This window comes from Mirounga angustirostris, unplaced genomic scaffold (genome assembly GCF_029215605.1).
Source record: "Mirounga angustirostris isolate CCGP_5_RB_7025 unplaced genomic scaffold, mMirAng1.0.hap1 SCAF_8, whole genome shotgun sequence".
NCBI lineage: Eukaryota > Metazoa > Chordata > Mammalia > Carnivora > Phocidae > Mirounga > Mirounga angustirostris.
The window spans coordinates 34006315-34026047 of NW_026991716.1; the positions used below are offsets into that span (position 1 = coordinate 34006315).

The 19733-nt window shown below is 56.1% G+C and overlaps 1 protein-coding gene across 1 annotated transcript in view; it reads right to left on the reverse strand.

The window, feature by feature from the left end:
• Window positions 1-1304: 1304 nt before the first annotated feature.
• MDGA1 (MAM domain containing glycosylphosphatidylinositol anchor 1) overlaps window positions 1305-19733 on the reverse strand; it is a 59170-nt gene continuing 40741 nt past the window's right edge. The window contains exons 8-17 of the mRNA XM_045869802.2: window positions 16983-17279; window positions 15732-16016; window positions 13880-14031; window positions 12861-13038; window positions 12577-12600; window positions 11381-11533; window positions 10515-10649; window positions 6972-7102; window positions 6637-6745; window positions 1305-5884 (exon numbers count right to left, since the gene is read on the reverse strand). Coding sequence (XP_045725758.1) covers window positions 5793-5884; window positions 6637-6745; window positions 6972-7102; window positions 10515-10649; window positions 11381-11533; window positions 12577-12600; window positions 12861-13038; window positions 13880-14031; window positions 15732-16016; window positions 16983-17279 — 1556 coding nt within the window. The 3' untranslated portion in view covers window positions 1305-5792. The remainder of the gene's footprint in view (window positions 5885-6636; window positions 6746-6971; window positions 7103-10514; window positions 10650-11380; window positions 11534-12576; window positions 12601-12860; window positions 13039-13879; window positions 14032-15731; window positions 16017-16982; window positions 17280-19733) is intronic.

Here is a 19733-nt window from a genome sequence, read left to right on the forward strand (position 1 = left end):
CCATATGATAATTGTCTTTCTCTGCTTGACTTATTTCACTTAGCATAATCCCCTCAAGTTCCATCCATGTCGATGCAAATGGTGGGTATTCATCCTTTCTGATGGCTGAGTAATAGTCCATTGTATACATGGACCACCTCTTCTTTATCCATTCATCTGTTTTCCTTCCACAGTTTGGCTATTGTGGGCATTGCTGCTATGAACATGGGGATGCATGTGCCCCTTCTTTTCACTACATCTGTCTCTTTGGGGCAAATACCTAGTAGGGCAATTGCTGGGTCATAGGGTAGCTCTATTTTTAACATCTTGAGGAACCTCCATACAGTTTTCGAGAGTAGCTGTACCAGCTTGCATTCCCACCAACAGCATAAGAGGGTTCTCCTTTCTCCACATCCTCGCCAACATTTGTTGTTTCCTGCCTTGTTAATTTTTGCCATTCTAACTGGTGTAAGCTGGTATCTCAATGTGGTTTTGATTTGAGTTTCCCTGATGGCTAATGATGTTGAACATTTTTTCATGTGTCTGGTAGCCATTTGTATGTCTTTGGAGAAGTGTCTGTTCATGTCTTCTGCCCATTTTTTGACTCGATTATTTGTTTTTTGGGTGCTGAGTTTGAGAAATTCTTTATAGATCTCGGACACCAGCCCTTTATCTGTAGTGTCATTTGCAAATATCTTCTCCCATTCCATGGGCTGCCTCTTGATTTTGTTGACTGTTTCCTTTGCTGTGCAGAAGCTTTTTATCTTGATGAAGTCCCAGAAGTTCATTTTTGCTTTTGTTTCCCTTGTCTTTGGAGACGTGTCTTGAAAGACGGTTGCTGTGGCTGATGTCAAAGAGGTTACTGCCTATGTTCTCCCCTAGGATTTTGATGGATTTCTGTCTGACATTGAGGTCTTTCATCCTAAATGCCTCTTCTTTAGAGAAGTTGTCCCTGAATCTCTAGCCCAAATGAGAACCTGCTCTTACAGCGCTAATTGTATTCATAATGATGTGTTTCCTGGTGTAATTATGAGCTTGGTGTCTGTCTCCCCCACTAAAGCAGGAGCGTTCACGAAGGCAGTATTTGGCTAGTATTTCTTCAAGGAACAAATGAATGAGGACACCAGGCTCATTGGGCTGGAGACCAGAATGCAGGTCCCCACTGTCCGGGGGGCAGAGCAGGACCCATGATAGCAGGTGCCAACGAGAAGGGCTCTCCCCAGAGGTCTGAAAAGATCCCCTAGCCACTCACCCGTGCCCCCTCCTGGCCCACCTGCCGCCCACACACACAGCCGGACCCAGAGCACTAGAACACTGCAGCTTTATTGATTGAAACAACCGCGTCCGCAACTAGAGGTTACATCTGGGGGGCTTGGGGGTGAAAGAAGGACAAAGAGGTTGGGGTGGAGACAGAGAGCAAGGCAAAGGGGTGAGGATGGGGTCGTCTGACTAGAACAACCCCAAGACCTTTCACCCATGAATGAGGGTCTCCTGTTGTGCTTTTACCTTGGTGGTGGGGTGGGCCTGGGCATGGAAGGGTTGGCTTTTCTCTCAAGTCTGGGAGGCCTCAGGGCTGGAGCAGTCCCCTCCTTCCCCTGCCCCTTCTCCTGGGTTGGGGATAAAGGCCTTGGTGAGCTGGCCACCTGGGGCAGGAAGGATGCCTGGAGACCGCTGGGGCAGAGGGGCCAGCAGAGTTGAGCTGAGACGGTGATTATGGGGGTGGCTGGGAGGGGGTGGGGAGGTACTGGGAGGGAGGGTCCTCCTAGGGGGGCCTCTGGGAAATGAATTCAGGGGACACGAGGGAGGGGTGATGGTGGGCAAGTGCCATGTCTCTGACCTCAGCTTTCTCACCTGTACCATGGGGGCACTGGATTAGATGGTCTCTAAGGTCCCTTCCAGCTCTCAGGGTCAAGGGCTCCCTAGGAAGGAGTGGTCCTTCTGCCCCAGCACACACCCTCACACACATACACACACATACTCACACCCCCACACAGACCCCTTCACCCTCACAGACACACACTCTCACACTCAGCCCTGATCCAACAGAGAGGGGTGTGCTATCTTGCCTTTGGAAGTGGGGAGAGCTCCCCAGAGCCCAGAACTTGAACCCGTGGCCCTACAGGGACTCTCCAGAGCATGTTCATCCACCCCATTCCTTGGGACAGACCTTGGAAATACTGCCAAGCTCTCCGAGTCCAGGGAAAGGGAAACACAAGACTTTGTACCCTCTCACCCCATCCCTCTTGGTCCTTAGGGGGAAGCCCACAGGACAAGGACACCAGGACACACCGATCTTCCCTTGGAGCCCAGGCTCACGTGAAGACAGAGGGCCAGGGAGGGGAAACAGTCCCTTCTCTCTGGGAGCCTGGGCAGTAGCTAAAGCCAGTGTGGGCAGGGGGAGGCAGCGTGGGAGAAGCAGTGGCCTGGGATGAGAGGCCAGAATTTGGGGCGGGAGACAGCACCGCTCCTAGAGTAGGTGCCCGGTAAAATCTATAACATCTGTACCAGCGCCAGAAGACAGGGCAGGTGGACCAAGCCCGGCGCTGCTGCCTGGTAGGAGGCCTTGGCCCGCAGTGTGACAGCCCCAGGGTGGGAGCACCGGGCTGCCAAGGCTGGCTCCACCCCAACCGGCTGTGTGACCTTGGGCCAATCCGCCCCCTGCACCTTTCTCATTTACACAAGGAGGGGTTTGGCCCTCTGAGGCCCATTCCACCAGTGAGAGCCTGAGCCAGGGGCTTCCACCAAGCACAGGGAGAAGGGAGAATGAACGGGAAAGAGGCGGCAGGGTATCCCAGAGAAGGCAAGGTGGGAGGAACATCCCGGGAGGTGGGGGCACGGTCTGCAGGCTTAGCTGGGTACCCCGGGTGGCTGCCCGTGGTCCCAGGGGCAGCACAGCCCAGCTGAGACTCCCCCTCTTCTGCCTGTACAGCACCTGGCCCCAGGGATCTCCCCGAGACATCAAACAGGGGAAACTGGAGTGAACAAACCCCAACACCTTGAGAGCTGACCCTGGACTCCCTGTTTTAAGGCCACAAAATGCCTCAGCCACCCTGACCCGGAGGGCGAAACTGCCACAGGGGAGACGCGCCGGATCCAGCCAGCCTGGTCTCCCCTGGGCCAGGGGTCTTCATGGGCTACCCACCAGCGCACAGATGCTGACGCCCACAGCCCAGGTGACATGACACAGACGTGCTGACTCACAGGCAGACACCAGACACACGAACACCGGGACACACAAAGACCCTTCCTCCTTGCAGACCCCATCCTCCCACACACAGACCGGCACACCCATCACACACTGTTAGTGTTAGTACGCACAGACACACACACTCCCTGCAGACCTGCACACGCACGCGCACACACACACACGCACACAGGTACCAGCCTCGCCCATGCACACAGGAGGACCAAGGACCTCGGTGCCCCAAGCAGGAGGTGCCCAGTGCCATTCCTCTCTGCACCTCTGTACCCACCCCAGCAAGGGCGCAGAGGAAGCCCCTGGCAGGCCAGTGGTTCGCATTCCTGGGTTCTTCCGAGGAGCTGTTAAACATTTCTGATGCCAGGCTGCCCATCAGTCCAATTAAATCAGAACCTCTGGGGATAGGACCCAAGCATCCGTGCTCTCTAAAAGACCCTCTGGTGGTTCGATTCTGCAGCCAGGGCTGGAAGCACTGATTTATAGAATCCATTCCACTGGGCAAAGCCCGCGGTGATTCCCCTATCAGGCCCACCTGTGCTGGGCATGAGGTTGGGATGGGCCGGGGGAGAAGGCTGGAAGACTCGGAGGAGGAGCTCACAGTCTAGTTGGGGAAACAGACCCTGCACAGATGGGACAATTAAGGAACAATACTCAGCAGACGGGATGGAAGTGCATTCTGGGAACCTGGAGCCACTCATTTTGGAGGGAGGCCTCGGCTGGGCCGGCAAGGCAGCCAGGCTGGCGGGGGGTCAGAAGGCCCCGCTCCAGGCCTGGCCCAGCCGCCCCAGCTGTTGGTAACGACAGCACAAGCCCCGGAGCAGTGAGAGGGGCCGCCTTCACGGCGGGGCCCCCCTGCCTCTTGGCATTGCCCTGCTCCCCCTGCTGTCCCCTCCGAAGGCTCCAGGCCAAGCCCTGTAACACGCCCCACCAAAGGTGCTCGCATTTCAATAGGGTCCTCCGTAAGCTCTTTGTCATCCGTAGGGGATGAAAGGTAGAAAATCAGGCGGTGGCAGGCAGCTTGAGGCTACAGAATAGGGCTGCCAGTGGTATATTTGGCCAGCACCCCACACACATTCATGTCACTCGTGGAGGGGGCATGCATGCCGACATCCCGCAGGCACGTACTGAGCCAGGGGTTAGACCGGCCTCACAGACGGGTATGTGTAACTGTGCGTGCAGACTCCCATTTGCACACGCTCCTGCCCAGAGATGTACCCACAGTGCTACCCAGACACAGACAGGTGCACACGCACGCTCACACACACAGCCACATGCACACGTGCATGAAGACTCACCCTGGAAGGGGCTGGGCCTCCTCTCTCCCATGGATGGTGGGGTGGGGTCACAAGGGTCTCACTAGATTCCACTGTGCCCACCTCGGCTCCCAACCCAGAACCCGAGGACAGGGAGCCCTTTCAGTTCGGGCATGAGCTCAGCTCCAGGGCAACAGGAGGCCTGCACCTGCCCTGCCCCCTGCCCCAGCTCTGCAAACCCCTCTGTCCCCCACTGGGCAGGGAAGGGAGCAGCCAACGAGATGGTGCTTTGCAGTGGAGGGGGAGCAGGGGCACCCCCTTGACACACACCCTCTTATCCAGGGCACCCCTTCCTGCCAAGTATAGAAGAAATGAAGGCTCCGCTCTACTCCCAAATACCATGGGGGCACAAACTCGCAAAAAACAGGCCTTCTCCTCTGCTCCTCTCAAAGTCAAGCCTCAGCCCAGAAAATGGCTGGCCAGCACCCCACCCCCACACCCCCAGCCCCGCTCCCTTGAGACGCAGGGGGGTGCTGAGGTTGGGCCAGCTGACTAGGGTGGAGATTGTGCTCTCAGGAATCCAGCTCCTTGTGGGGTGGGGTGGGGTTAGATGGGGCAGGAGGGAAGGTGTCAGTCTTCAGACTGCCCAGGCCCAAGACCCTGTGCTGGGTCCCTCCGAAGGGGCAGGGTGGGGAGGATATGACGTCCAAGAACAAACAGGTCAAGGGATCAAGGTGACCTGGGGTCTCCACCTTCCAGCCCTTGCCCTGAAAACAAAGGGCGTGTGGCAGGTGCCTCGCCTCCCTCGCCACTGCCCGCAGAGGGACATTCACAGAGCTCACAAAGTACCCCGGGCCTCCTTTGACCCCAGCCTCCCTCATCCCAGGGAGTCCCAGAGTCCAGCCAAGGGTGGGGCTCCTGAGCCAGCTCCCCTTCTGGCTCCCTTCTGGTAAAGCCACTGGGCTGAGTTAGGAACGAGGGAAGGTCACCAGTTAGGAACAGGTGCAGCCAGGACAACGCCCACGTGGCGCCGAGGTCCCTGGGGTGGCAGACGCCATTCCGGCGAGTCCCTTGTCTCCGCAGAAAAGAAGGTGCTGGCCGGTCGGATAGAAACTTGTGCTTTAATACGTGTGTGTGTGTGCGTGTGAGTGTGTGCGTGTGTGTGTCAAACGACCGGCTCCAGGGCCTCAGCGCCGGGCCTCTGTCCTTGTTTCTCTGCTCATCCTCGCAGCCAATGCAGGCCCCCTCCCTGGCGGGCCGGCCCTGCCCCTGGGCACCCCGGCTGGCGGGGGTCAGTCTTTGGTACGATGCAGACACTTTGGTGTGCCGGGGGCGGGGGTGGGGAGGCCACGCAGCTCTCATCATCTCTGCAATGCCAAGAGGAAGATGACCATGGGCCCCCAGAGCTGTGGGTGGGGCTGGCGGGGGGCTCCACTGCCCGGTATCACCACCACTGTGACAGGAGAGAGAAGGGACACGGGCCAGGGCCCCGGTCAGCTCGGTAGGGCCGGGGCCTAGCAAGCTGCCCCCTCTCTCGGGGGGCACCTAAAGGGGGACGCTGCCCTCACTGCACACAGACACACCCGTAAGCACAGATGTGAGGTTGGGTGGTGTGGGGCTTAACTTAAGCCTCCAGGGTCCAAATCCTGACTCTGCAGCTCACTAAGACACGGAGCAATTCACCTGACCTCCGTGGGCCTCAGTTTCCTCGTCTGTAAAATGAGTCCAATAGTCAGTGCCGCCCCAGGGGGCTGTTGTCCTCACGACATGAGATCACGCATATACAGCATTTTGCACGCTGCCTGGTGCATGGTAATGACTCAATAAATCCCAGCTGTTACAATTGCAAACACCTGGCCCTGGGGGGGTGGGGCACATGTTCACATCTGCCCCCCCCCCCACTGCCCCCTCCCCACACACAGACATACCCAGACGCAGACAGAGGAGGCATCCGGGTACTGTAATAACTCAGTAAGTTCACGGGAGGGCACAGTTCTCATTGCCCTACAAATGCCCCATAACCTGAGCCAGGGTGGGGCCCAAGATGGGGCCCAAACACACCAGCCCCTGTTCATGTAGTCCCTGACACACGCATCCCATCACACAGTCACTCTGAACCCCCATTCAGCCCTGACACAGACAGATGCCTACCCACACCACCCCCCCTACATTCGGCTCCTCCCTCCCTCCCTCCCTATCTTGCACCTTTATTGGGATCCATCTGTTTCCGGGGACACTCTCCCTTCTTCAGTGTGACATCATCTATGGCGATATCCCCCAGGTAGCCAGAGCCTCGAACCCCCTCAAAAATAATCTGGGGTGGGGTCAGAGAGCAGAGAGCAGGGATTAGGGGATTCTTCCCAAGAGAGCCCCCAACCCCTTCCTTCCCCTCAGTCCACTTGGAAGCCCCCATACCCCTGCCTGGGTTTCTCCCCAGCTCCCCGGAGGGAGCCCGGAGTCTTCCTAAGTGCTCCCTGGTCAGAGCACCGGCCTGAGGGCTGGGGGAGCCTATGAGGGGCCCCCGGGCCCGCTGGGCTCACCTGGAAGGGCCCGCTGGGTTTGATGGGCACATGCACCTGCTGCCACACATTGCCCTTATTGCCACTGAGGGACCAGGCGTGCGTGTCCAGGCCCCCTTTGTTCCGGGACCGCACCAGGAGGTTGAGGGAGCCTGTGGTGGGGATGAAGAGAAGGGGGCAGTGAGGGTCTGGACAAGGCCCCCTCCCCCGCCACTGCCCACAGCACCAGCCCAGACTGGTTCACATCCCGTTATCCCCGGAGGGGGGCGGGGCGGCGAGGGGCACCTTCAACACGGGACAGAGACCACAGCAGCAGGCTTCAATTCATCAGGACGCCTGCAAATTTTCTTTCATTCCTTCCCTTCCTTTCTAATCAGCTGATCCCCCCCAACACACACACACACACACACACACACCATCCTTCTTCCTCTAAACAGCGGAGTTGTCCCAGGCAGTGGGGCCTATGACTGAGCACAGAGCAGGATTCCCAAAGCACACAGTGCACACCCCTGGCGTGGGATGATTTTTCTGGAAGCACAGGAATGGACTTTAAAACGTTTGATACTTAGATGTATGTTTTGAGAAATGAATAAAGGCGAGTCCTTCAAACTCACGATTTCTCTAATATTGACGCTTCGGACAATGCTAAGAAAAAGAGGGAATTGCTTTAAAGAGAGATGTTGGTATTTGTGCCACATAGCCACGGGAAAAACAGAGGAAGTGAAACGCTGAGGGCATTTGCCTGTGGGTGCTGAGCTCGTGTGCCCACGGCCACAGGGGCCTGGAATTCTGGAGGTGCTGGGGCCCTGGAAAAGAGGGAGGGGATCGTGGCTTGGCGAAGGTGCCCAGGCCATGTCATGCCCCTTCTTGGCTCGTCCAGCCCGCCTCGAGCCCCCAGTGATACGAAGGATCTGGCTCAGAGGGAAGGGGGAATGAATCTTAGCACCTGGTGGCTGGCATTTCCATGGCGCTGTCCAGAGACAAAGCCACACCATCTGTGACACCAGATAGCAGACCCCCAGTGGGGGAGAGTCACCAAATGTTACCTGCCTGAGCTGAAAGGAGTTGGCCTGAAAGACACAAGGTCTGGGGACAGCTGGTTCTCAGAGCTGCCAGGTGGGCTACGAGGGGAGGGAAGAGGAGGGAACAGGACAGCAAGAAACACCCCCTTCCCCAGCAGCAGGGCCAGGCCTGGGTGGGGACCCTTGCCAGCAGATGGACCCATCAGATGGCTATGGCCAGCTCCCAGTGGGCCGGGAGGTGCCACACAGGCTTCAATAGGCCCAAGCCCCAATGCCTTTCAGGCTCCTCACCAGCCCCAAAGGGACCCTCTCTCTTCCCCATCCTGGAGCTCTTCCATCCACCCCCGTTCTTATCCCCCTCAATTCCCACATCTTTTCTCCTTCCTCCACCACCCTGCCCCAAGGCCACTAATGGGGGGACCCCTCCTTTTCACTGCTTAACCAAAAATTGCTTCCCTAAGTACCCCATCAGCTCTAGGATCTCCCCTGCTCAGGGGCTTCCTGACAGCATTTCATAGGGGTCAGCCAGGGTCCAAGACCTGCAAGCTCCCTGAAGGGTGGGCCTGCTCACTGTCTTCCCTACCTCCCTTGCCACCTGCAAAGCCAGAGTGAAATGTGTGCTGGAGCCTGGACAGACAGACTGCAGCTTCCCAGCCTCTGGGCTTCTGCTCAGGCTTTTCCCACTGCTGGAGACTCCCTCCCCTACCACATTGCCCTGGCCAAATCCTTCCTGTGATTTGAGGCCTCTCTGAAACGCCATCTCCAGGCCCCAGACCACTCTCTGCTCCGTGGTGTGACAGTTAGCGGGGATTCACATCTTCTCCTCCCCGTCTGACTCTTTGAGGGAAGGTCTGCAGCAAGTTGCTATGGGTTCTAAACAATTACGTGCTGAATGAAAAACTGTTTATGATGGTCCTCACAACTGAAAGAGGACTTTCAGAGAAACTCATGGTTAGAAATTTCTTTGGGGTTCGTGAACCTTAGGCCTCCCTATCATTCATTCGTTCAACTAATTGAGCCCCACTATGTGCCACGCACTGTTCTAGACACGAGAGATACGTCAGTGAATAAGGCAAAGACCCCTGCCCTCCTAGAGCTTACCTTCTATTGGTGATAAGCATTATAAAGCTAATAATGCAGGGAAAGGAATAAAGAGGTATTGAGGTGGGATTGTCAGGGACCTCTCTGAGGAGACCTGAATGAGGGAAGGGGGAGAATGTTCCAGGCCAGGGAACATCATGAGCAAAGTCCTCTTCGGCAGGAACCCGCCTCAACTATTTCAAGAAAAGCAAGGAGACCAGTGTGCTCGCGAGCTGAGTGGGAGCCAAGGTGAAAGTGGCAGAAAATGAGGTCAGAGAAGGAGGCAGGGGCCGGATCAGATACTGGAGGCCTAGACGAGATGGTGATGAAAGGGGCAGAGCAGGGGAGTAACGTGACTTGGGACAGGGGGCCCCTCCACAGCATCCCTGCTAGAAAGCCCTCCTGTCCAGATCTGATGCTTACAGAGTCTTCCTCCGGTCAAATTCAAATCTGCCTTTGGCTTCTATATGTATATAGTGTTTCCGGAAACCTGCCCCCAGATCTAGCGCAGTGATTGCCTTTGGGGAAGGGCTCTAGGTTGCAGGAGGACTGGGACGGGAGGGGGATTCTCATTACGCGCCCTTTGTACCTCCTGACCCATGCAAAATACATGGCCTGTCTTAGTAAAGAAGTAAACAAACAAATAAATAAAAAATTTAAAAACTTGTCACTTCCTCCGCAGAGTCTTCCTTAATCAAGCCCCCAGCGCTGGTCCCTGTTCCCAGTTGTCTTGGCCACGTGGACACGTGTCACAACGGCCCCTCAGTCTTATCTGGTGCCATTAGCTGTTTAACGTCTGTCTCTCCCACTTGACCACAGGTGCCAGGAGCATGGGGAACTGCTCTGCCCTGTTCATTGCAGCACCTGATGCCTGGCACAGAGCAGGAGCTGGGGAAGTGATGGCTGAATGATAAGTTCATTGATTCACGTGACTTCCCAGAGGGCGAATGCACGCCCACCCTTAGGAAGCCGGACTGCCCCTCATTGCTCACAAAGCGGCACCCTCCCAATCCTGTGTTCAGGGCTTGGGGGAGTCAGACAACTTGGGTTGCTGTGTGATCCTGGGGAAAATGCTGAACCTCTCTGATTTATATGGTAGTACCTCCCTCACCTGGTGCTTGTGAGAGATAATGGGACTACAGATGCAGAGCACCCAGGAAGTCACCAGGCACTTGACAGGTGCTCAATACAGACACCCTCTTAGCCTTTTTCGCCCTCTCCTCCAAGGCTTCCATCTTGTCCTGCTGGAGCTATCTTCTTTGCAGACTCAGGACAACCTCAGACAAGCTGGCTCTGGCTTCCTCCCTTGCCCAGATTCTGCCTACACCCCCTCCAAGGATTTGTCATTCAGCCAAGTTGGGAAGCCCAGGCCTCGCATGGGCCATGCCCAGCCTCCTGTGGACTCCCTCTCTCCTCCCTGCCCCAGCAACCCTTGGACAGACTACCTGGTCCCCTGACTCACCGATGTGCTTCCCGTACATGTGGTAGAAAAAGGAGACGCAGTAGAACTTAGCGCTGGCATTGTACAAGGGACTCACCAAACGGGCTCGGTCCCCCAGCTCCCGGGGCCTTGATGTCTCGATGAACATGTAGTAGCCTGTTGGGGAGGGGGAGATGCACCAACAGCCTCCTCCTCACCCCACACAGGCTGCTTCCTGTCTGATTCCTTCACTGCCTTAACTTCACCTGACCCCAGGGGCCTCACCTATCCCATCTGGTCCTCCCCGCCTCACCGCCCGGCACAGGAGTCTAGGCCAGGAGTTCGAGCTCTAGTGCAGTTTCTCTTCTTCTGAGTCCCCATGAAGACAGAATTGTGTCTCCCCCCTCAAATTAGGGCTCCCTGAGGCAGGGCTGTGTCTCCCCTCAGACTGGGGCTCCCCCCTCAGACTGGGGCTCCCTGAGGGCAGGACTATGTCTCCCCCTCAGACTGGGGCTCCCTGAGGGCAGGGCTGTGTCTCTCCTCAGACTGGGGTCCCTGAGGGCAGGGCTATGTCTCCCCTCAGACTGGGGCTCCCTGAGGGCAGGGCTGTGTCTCCCCCCAGACTGGGGCTCCCCCCTCAGACTGGAGCTCCCTGAGGGCAGGACTATGTCTCCCCCTCAGACTGGGGCTCCCTGAGGGTGGGGCTGTGTCTCCCCCTCAGACTGGGGCTCCCTGAGGGCAGGGCTGTGTCTCCCCCCTCAGACTGGGGCTCCCTGAGGGCAGGGCTGTGTCTCCCCCCCTCAGACTGGGGCTCCCTGAGGGCAGGGCTGTGTCTCCCCCCTTGGACTAGGGTTTCCTAGTGCCAGACCCCTCCCTGAAGCTGTCCTTGCCGCAGTCCATGTCCTCACCCTCAGGGGTGCCACTGATGTCAGTGGGAGGACCAGTGTTGGGGGAGCGCTTGGGATTCTGGGTGAGGGCATTCTGCCGTGTCCAGTCAAAGTTGTCTGTCAGGTCCTGGGTGTAGCCACAGATCTTCTCATCTTCAAAGTGGCAGGTGTTGTCTGCATTGGGCCAAGGAGGAGGGGAGGAGACGAAGAGGGTCAGGCTCCTCAGGCGACCTGGTCTAGCTTCGCCCTCCCTGGCCACTCCGAGGTAGGTGCCGCGCATCCAAGCCGTGGGCCTAGGATCTCAGGACTTCAGAAACCAGGCAACAGGGCCCCTGACAAATCTGTTCCCACAACGGGACTTCCTAACCTTTGTACACTACAGACCCTCTGACATCTAGTGAAGTCTAAGGACTCCATCTCAGAATAATAATTTTAGATGCACAAAATGAAATACACAGGGTCACAAAGGAAAATCACTTATATGGAGATACAGCTGTCAAAATATTTAAAAAACACATTTGTGAGATAACAATAGGTGGGCTTCTTTATTATCTAATTAAATAACAAGATCTAGTGTTAGCTCTAATAACTGCTGTGGTTTTGAAGTCCTGATGAATGTAAATGATATTCAGGAGTGGCTGTAACAACTTCAAGATAATGTGCAAACGGGGCTTTGTCCTGATGACAGGGTCACAGGGAGTGATCATACTAGTGCAGTCTGTTGCCTACATTCATCCCTGAAGATGTTAAACTTCTGCTAGAAGTTAGGGGAAGATAAAGAAGTCACTGTATGCCCTTCCATGTTCCAGGTTCATGGACCCCCTGAATTCTATACACAGATCCTTTGCGGGGAGGAGGGCTTCCTGGATCTCAGATTAGGGACCCCTGCCACAGAGAACAGGGGATGTGGACTAGTCTGGTCTCTCCATTTTTCTTTTAGGGACAGTGATTCTAGGGACAGGATCAGGGTGCTGATTGAGGAGGAGAGGCCCTGAGTTACAGATGTCCCCTACCTCTGGCCCCCCTCCACCTTTAAGCCCCAGAATCAATCCTGGATGCACATGTCTCCAAGCCCAGCCTTGTCCCCTTTGGCTTCTCCTTCCAGCGGCTGGCCTCCACCCCATTTTCTCTCTGGGTATCTCTCGGGGTCCTCTCCTCCCACCAAGGGAGGCTTTGTGTTCCCAAAGGGAAGGGGAAGTGGGGGGGAGGTGTCTCACCTGACAGGTTGGGAGAGTTGATGGCTGAGAAAGCAAGCGGGAAAACCAAGTCAGAACTGAGGTGTGGGACCGTACAGAGGGTGCCCAGGCTTCGGACCAGGGGACAGGGTTCCCAAAACCAGGACTGGGGGCCAGAGGGGCCTAGCCTGCGGTGACAAAGTAGGACACTGCACAGTGGGGAGCCCCAAGCTCTGGAACCATGTGGGGAGGTTGAAGGGGGGTCCCCTGGGGAGGAGATGAGCCCACCCTTCCCACCACCCCTACCCCCCACCACCACCACCTACGCTCTGTGTAGTGGATGATGCGGGAGGCCGTGTCACCAGCCCCGAAGGTGGTGTAGGGCGTGAGGCGGACCTCGTAGCTGTAGGGCACACGGAGGTCAGTCAGGATGTATTCCAGCAGCTGCCCCTTCTCCACGCGCCGCACTGGGATGGCCTTCACCACGGCGTTGTGCTGATTCAACTGCAGATACAGGGCGTTCCCAGATGCCCAGCAGGCCACACCCTCCACCAGAGCACCGGCCCAGGCCCTGGTGTGACTTGGAGGGTGGGGTGGGGGGCAGTGTCAGGGAGCAGAAAGAATAAAGGACTAGGAAGCCAGACCCTCAGTTTCCCCCTCTGTGAGAGAGAGCAATCACTCCTACCACGCCTCCCTCCTAGGGCTGTCCTTAATAATATGGGATGCTGGGCACTGCTCAAAGTGATTTGCCATTATTAACTCACTTAATCCTCAAAATAACAATCCTCTGAGGTGGAACATTATAATGACTCCCATTTTACAGATAAAGAAACTGAGGCCAAAGAGATGTCATTTGCCCTAGCTCACACAGAGCTAGATTCTAGCCTAGGCGGTCTGCCCCAGAGCCACACTTTTACCCTCCACACCTCCTGCCCCTTGGGCAGAATCACATGGAATTAGACTGGACACAAGAACAGCATAGCTCCAGTCTTGCATTCTAGAGACCCTGTGGATGAGACTGCCCCCCTACCCCACTCTAAGCTCCTGACTCACAAGTAGATTCTGTGTTTTGTGAGCAGAGCTAGCTCTGTCCCCTTTCCCTTGTATGAACCCAGCAGACATAGCCCAATTCTCAGGGCTGGGCCCAGAGCATGGGGTCAGAGGGCACAGGTCCCTAGAACCTCCCAGCTTCTGCTGCTGTGTCCAGAATACTTTCTCTCTGGCTCTGAAGAGTGGTCTGTAAGGGGGTCAAATATGTCCAATCCCTGCCTCCAACCCCTTCCCATGGCTTGAGGGACACTCCCAGGGTCAGCCTGACCCCGGGCCCCTGTCCCCCTTGGCCCACCTGGCGGACACTGAGTCTGTAGTTGAGCAGGGGGTCGACAGCATCGGGCTCCCTCTGGGTCCACTGCAGCACATAGGAGTAGTTCTTGGACAGCTTGTGGCTGCGGGTGGGGTTGGGGGTGTCGAAGTAAAACTCCGGGCTGTAGGCTTTGGCTGAGAGGGCGGGGAGGGGGGCGTGGGGCCGTGAAGGGTGGGGATGGGGGAGAGACACAGAGAGAGGAGGCACAGGAGAGGGAGACAGAAGAGGATGGTGAGGAACAGAGACAGGGTATGGGGAGACAAAGAGAAAGGGAATATAGTGAAGAGAGGAGATGGTGGGAGAGGAGGAGATTGGGGGAGTGAGGGTGGAGTAAGAGTGAAAGTGAGAAGTGGAGAAAAGGGAGATTGGGAATTCCAAGACGTGGTATTGGTGAGAACAGAGAGGAAAGGCCAAGGAAAAGCCAGAGAAAAGAGAAATTTGGGAAGACACAGAGGAGGGATATTAGAGAAGACACAGGGAAAGAGGATGGGGGAAAGACGCAAAGAAGGGTCAAGGATATTGAGGTGGAAGGAAGAGAAAGGAGAGGGATGGAGAGAGGCAAAAAGGTGGGAAGAGAGGGGAAGTGTGGGAGAACAGGGGAGAGGGGAAGGAGGTGGGAAATGTCATAGGGGCCTCTGGCTGGCAGGGCTGGGTGGGGTGGGGAAGGGCTGGGGAGTGACCTGTGGTCCTGGCCCCCTGCTTTTGAGTGAAGAGATCCACACAAGAGCTAAAGGGGCACGCGGTCAGTTGGGGGCTGCTGAGAGAGCTGGAGGTGCAGTAGAAGGGGACAGGCACACCTGGGGCTCTCCTCCAGGGGCGCTGCCACCAGCTCTGACAGGGAACCAGCTCTCCCTCAAAGAAGAGAAAGGGCATCAGAAACCCCTTCGGCCCCTATGCGTTCCCCTCAGCCTTCACCACGACCTCCACCCCTTTCTGAATCACCCATGCCCGCCTGCAGCCCCAAACAGCCCACCCAGGAATGACTTGATGACGAGATAGGCTGAGAGGGATTTCTGGGCACCAAGGGGCCTGAATCTCTGGGGTGACAGCTCAGGAAATGTGTGCTGGCTGGCCCAGAGCCACCCACGACGTTCCAGAGAAGCTGTTGAGGGTCGTCTTCTCTCCTCTTAGCTACAGCTCAGGCCCCTCTCATTGGGCCTGCAATTACGAAAAGAGGGGGTCCTCCGTCCTCAGCCTCTGGGGCCAAGGACGAAGGAGGAGGGGCTTGAAATGTGATGGCTGGGATGGGGCGGTGCCCAGGGCTTGAGTTGGAGGGTTTAAACCTGGTGTGGGCTGGGCTGGAGCGCACCAGCTACCAGGAAAGGAGGAAACAGAGAGCTGGGATTGGACGAGGCTGGAAGGGGTGGGGCCTATGCCTCGTAATTGGGGCCCAGGCGCGGTGTGGATGGGTCTTTAAAGAGAAGAGCCCATACCTGGTGCTCGCGGGGCTAGAAGGGCGAAGCCTAAGCCCGGGGAAGTAGGGGTTTGAAAGCGGCAGGGCTATCCGAGGCCAAGGAGAGGGAGGCTGAGCTAAAACGGGCGGGGCTTAGGGCACGTATAAGTGGGACTTGAGAAGTTCCTACACCTGGAGAGGGCGTGAGTGAAGCGGTGTAGCCTGTCTAGAGTGGCCCTAAAAGACGTCACGGTTTGGTCCGAGCGGAGTGGGCGGAGCTTAGACCTCGCATGGGAGGGTCTTGGAAAAGCAGGGACCTGAACTTAGTGTAGGGGGGCTGGAAAGGGGCGGGGCCCAGGCCGACTGTGGGCGGGGCTGGGGTTGGGGCGGAGCCTGGCCCCAGGTGGGCGCGGTTGGGGGCGGGACCCACGGGACGCTCACCCGAGACCTGAAAGAGGCAGGTAGCCGAGCCCACGTCGTTCGAGATGCTGCACTCGTAGCTGCCGCTGCTGTCGCGGGTGACGGCGTCGAGGCGCAGTTCGGAGTGGTCGGGAGCCTCGGGGGCGACGGGGACAGCGGGCGGCGGAGGCAGCAGCTGCCCTTTGAAGCGCCAGACGGCCGAGGCGATACGCTGGGGGCTGCCCCGCAGCAGCGAGCAGCGCAGCAGCACGGGCCGGCCCAGCGCTTGGCGCACATCCTGGGAGCTGGGCTCCACCTCCGGCGGGACTGGGGGCGGGGGCGGCGGTCAGCGGGGCCGGGTGGGGTTGGAGGAGCGGCCCCATCGGAGGCGACGCACTCGACCCTGCTCCCGCACCCCCCAGCCTGGAGGGATCTCAGAGTGGATACACACTCGTGACATACACAACAGCCGCGCTCATACCTCCCTGACCTGCAGATACCCACCCCATCCCGGCCCATTCCTCCAGCCATGCTTCCCAGACTGGGCCTCAAATGGTCCCCTCACACTCCTCTCCCCACGTAGTGAAAAGCAGCATAACATCGGAGCTCAGAGCAAAATCCCCAGAGCCAGATGCCTTAGGTTCAAATCTCAACCCTGCCTCAAACTAGCTGGTAAGACCTTAGAGAGTCAAAGAGGCTTAGCCAAAGTCAGCCAGCTCCTCGGTGCAAGGGGCTAAGGACTGGAGATGAGATTCTAGAGACTTTCTCCAAAATCATCCCCTCCAAACTCCTGTCATTCTTAAAATGTAAACCCTTATCACTAAGTAACTTAAGCAAGTTACTTATCCTGTGACTCGGTTTGTAAAAATAAGGAAATAATAGAGTCTGTGAAGGGTTAAATGAGTTCATGCATTAAAATGCTCTTAGAACAGTGCTTGGCACGAGGTGAGTTAACTCTCATCGTTATACTATCAGACACAGCGTGCTCCCTTGAAGGTCTTTCAAACTCCCATGTCTACCTGTTATGTTCTATCAGTTACTTCTTTGCTCACTGGGTCCCTGGGAATGAAGACGGGGGTGGGGGGGGCGGCACTTGATAATGGAAATGTGGCAAGAGTCACAGACCTCCCACCTTAGAACACAACATGGGGGTGGTAAGGTTTGGGGGATATGGGCAGTACGTGGAGGGGTTGGTTGGACTGGAGTGTATGAAGGGGTGGAGAGGGGGCAGGTCAGGCTGAGAACCGGGAGGGACAGCTCAGAAGGGAGGCCAGGTGGGGCGATGAGACTCACACTGCACGTTCAGCTGCACCTGGGCCTCGCGGGGGCGCACGTTGAAGCCATTATACCGAGCCGTCTGGCAGCGGTAGGTCCCACTCATGTCGCGGCTCACGTGCTCCAGCCGCAGCTTCCCGTCCGAGGTCTCCTCCAGGGGCAGCCCCGAGGGCAGCAGCGCAGCCTCCTTGTCCACGCGGGACCAGAGCACCGGCGGCCGCGGCTTGCCTCGAACCTCACACTGCAGCTCGGCGGGCGAGCCCTCCCGCACTGTGACCACGGCCCTGCCCTTGGGCACGCTGATGGTGGGAGGCACTGCGGTGGGGAGGCGGGCAGGAGCAGGGTTAGAGCTCCCGCCGGCCCCTGCTTTGGGGCTTGGGCTTCCCTCCCCCTAGGTTTGAGCCTCCCTTCCCCATCCCAGATGTCCCAAAGATCCCTCAGTATTTCCAAAACACAGCTCACCTCCCCCCAATTCTCTCTACCTTCTGGGGTCTCTACCTCAGGGTCTCCCAACTCAGAAAGAGATCTGAAGTCGTCCCGGCCTATTCCTTCTTTCCCTTTAGCCCAAGGAAAGGGGGTTCCACCTTGTAAACAGTTCTACCCAATGACCTCCTCTCCCAACCCCCTCTCTCCTGCCCACTGACCCCGATCTAGGACAGTTAAAGCTTCCATCTTGCCTTCTGGAGTGTTACCACAACATCTTGCCTTCTGGAGTGTTATCCCAGATCGCTAGTCTGTCCCTCAACATGCTCACCCTTTCTTCCAAGGTAATAGGATATCTGGAGTTTAGCAGGGCACACAGCCAGAACAACCATTATGTCTCCCAGCCTGTCTTAGCGCTAGCTAGCTGTGAGCATGTGACTAAATTCTGGCCAGTGGGATGTGACAGGAAATAAGGGTCTTTAAAAGGCGAGGCTGTGCCCCTCTTCTCCTCCTCCTTCCTGCCGGCTGGAATGCAGACTGATGGCTGCAGCTGGAACTGCCATTGTGGACAAGGTGGCCCACACTAGGGATAACAGAATAGCAAGACAAGATGGAGCCTGGGGCCCTGAGGACTTGGTGGAGCTGAGCCATTATTCCAGCCTGGACTGCTCACTTTTATGAGAAAAAAAAAAAAATACACATCTAGCTCATTTAAGCCACTAGTAGTATTTTGGGATTTTCTGTTACACACAGCCAAACCTAATCCAACCCAACACATCGCCCAGCTGGAGGGTCTTCTAAGACTTCCATGGGTCCCATCCCACATCCCATCAAACAAATTAAAATGTCCTACATTAAATATAAATTATAAATAACTCCACAAGGCAAGCTGAGGTCCAGTTATCTAGTTAGGATCATTCATACTGTAAACATTTATACAAATGCCTTGGCTTTAATTTTACAGTTTTCTCTTTGTATTTTGCAGCCAATTAATTTGTTTTTCCAGGTCTAAATTATTTCCACAGGCCCTTAAAAAGCTTCCATGCCCTAGGCATCAGGCTAATGAGCCAAACTGAGGAAATGGCCCAGTGCCCCGTTGATTTCCCTCTTTCCAAAACGTCCCAGCTCCCAACCTTTCTCTGCCCCCACAGGTTAAAGGGCTGTCTCCTTCCTTTGAGGCTGCACTGCCCTCAGGTTAAAGCTCCAGTTCCTTGGCTCTACAAACAAGACCCTCGTGCTCCAGCCTCTGCCACTCCCCAGCCTCATCTTCCCTCTCCCATCCTGTGTCCCAGCTATGGGATCCACTTATACGGCTTGTAAGGGACACACTCCCTGGCTACGAAGTCTTTTCCCTGTGCAGAAGTCAGGATGGAAGGGGCCTCTGAGGCCATCTGGTTCACTGTCTCACAGAGGAGAAACTGAGGCCCAGAGAGTCAAAGAGGCTTAGCCAAAGTCAGCCAGCTCCTCGGTGCAAGGGGCTAAGGACTGGAGATGAGATTCTAGAGACTCTCTCCAAAATCATCCCCTCCAAACTCCTGTCATTCTTAAAATGTAAACCTTTCAGGGGTGGCTCTACAGACTGCCTGGGTTCGAATCCCAGCTACACCACTTACTGTTTGTTAACTTAGGTGAGTTTCTTAAACTCTCTGAGCCTGTTTCTTCATCTCTAAACACTGATGATAAACTACCCCATAAGGTAAACCATGAAGGTGAATGAGCTAAATATGAAATCATCAGAACACAGAGTAAACACTCAATAAATGTTAGTCATTATCTCATTGTTATTTATTATTATTGGAATAAAGACCCAAATCCCTGCATAATCTGGCCCCCGCTGACCCCTCTGCTCTCTCCCATTTCACGCCATTCTCCCAGCTGCACTTTCCTCCTTTCAAAAGTGCTCCAAATGGCCCACGCACTTACCTGCCACAGGGCCTTTGCACATGCTGCTTCTTTGGCCTCCCTTTTCTTCCACCCTCCCTTGCTCTCTTTTGCCTAGCAAAATCCTGCCCCTCCCTTAGATCTCAGATCAAACATTCTATCTTAGGAAACTCTTTCCCGACTCTCATGCATCAGAGTTTGCAGTGATATATTTGTGAGACTATCTGAAAAATGTTTGCCTTCCTGCTTCGTTCAATGCCAGGAGAGCTCATTTTGCCCACTGCTCTTCCCCAGAGCCTAGCACAATGCCTGGCATACAACAGATGCTTCATAAATGGGTATGGAACACAGAGGAAACACAAATTGTGTTCCCCTCACTCTGGTCTCCTTTCCCATAAGCTACTGTGCCCACCTCCCCTCTGTGGGCCTCTCCAGTTTCCTCACACACACACACACACCCACGCC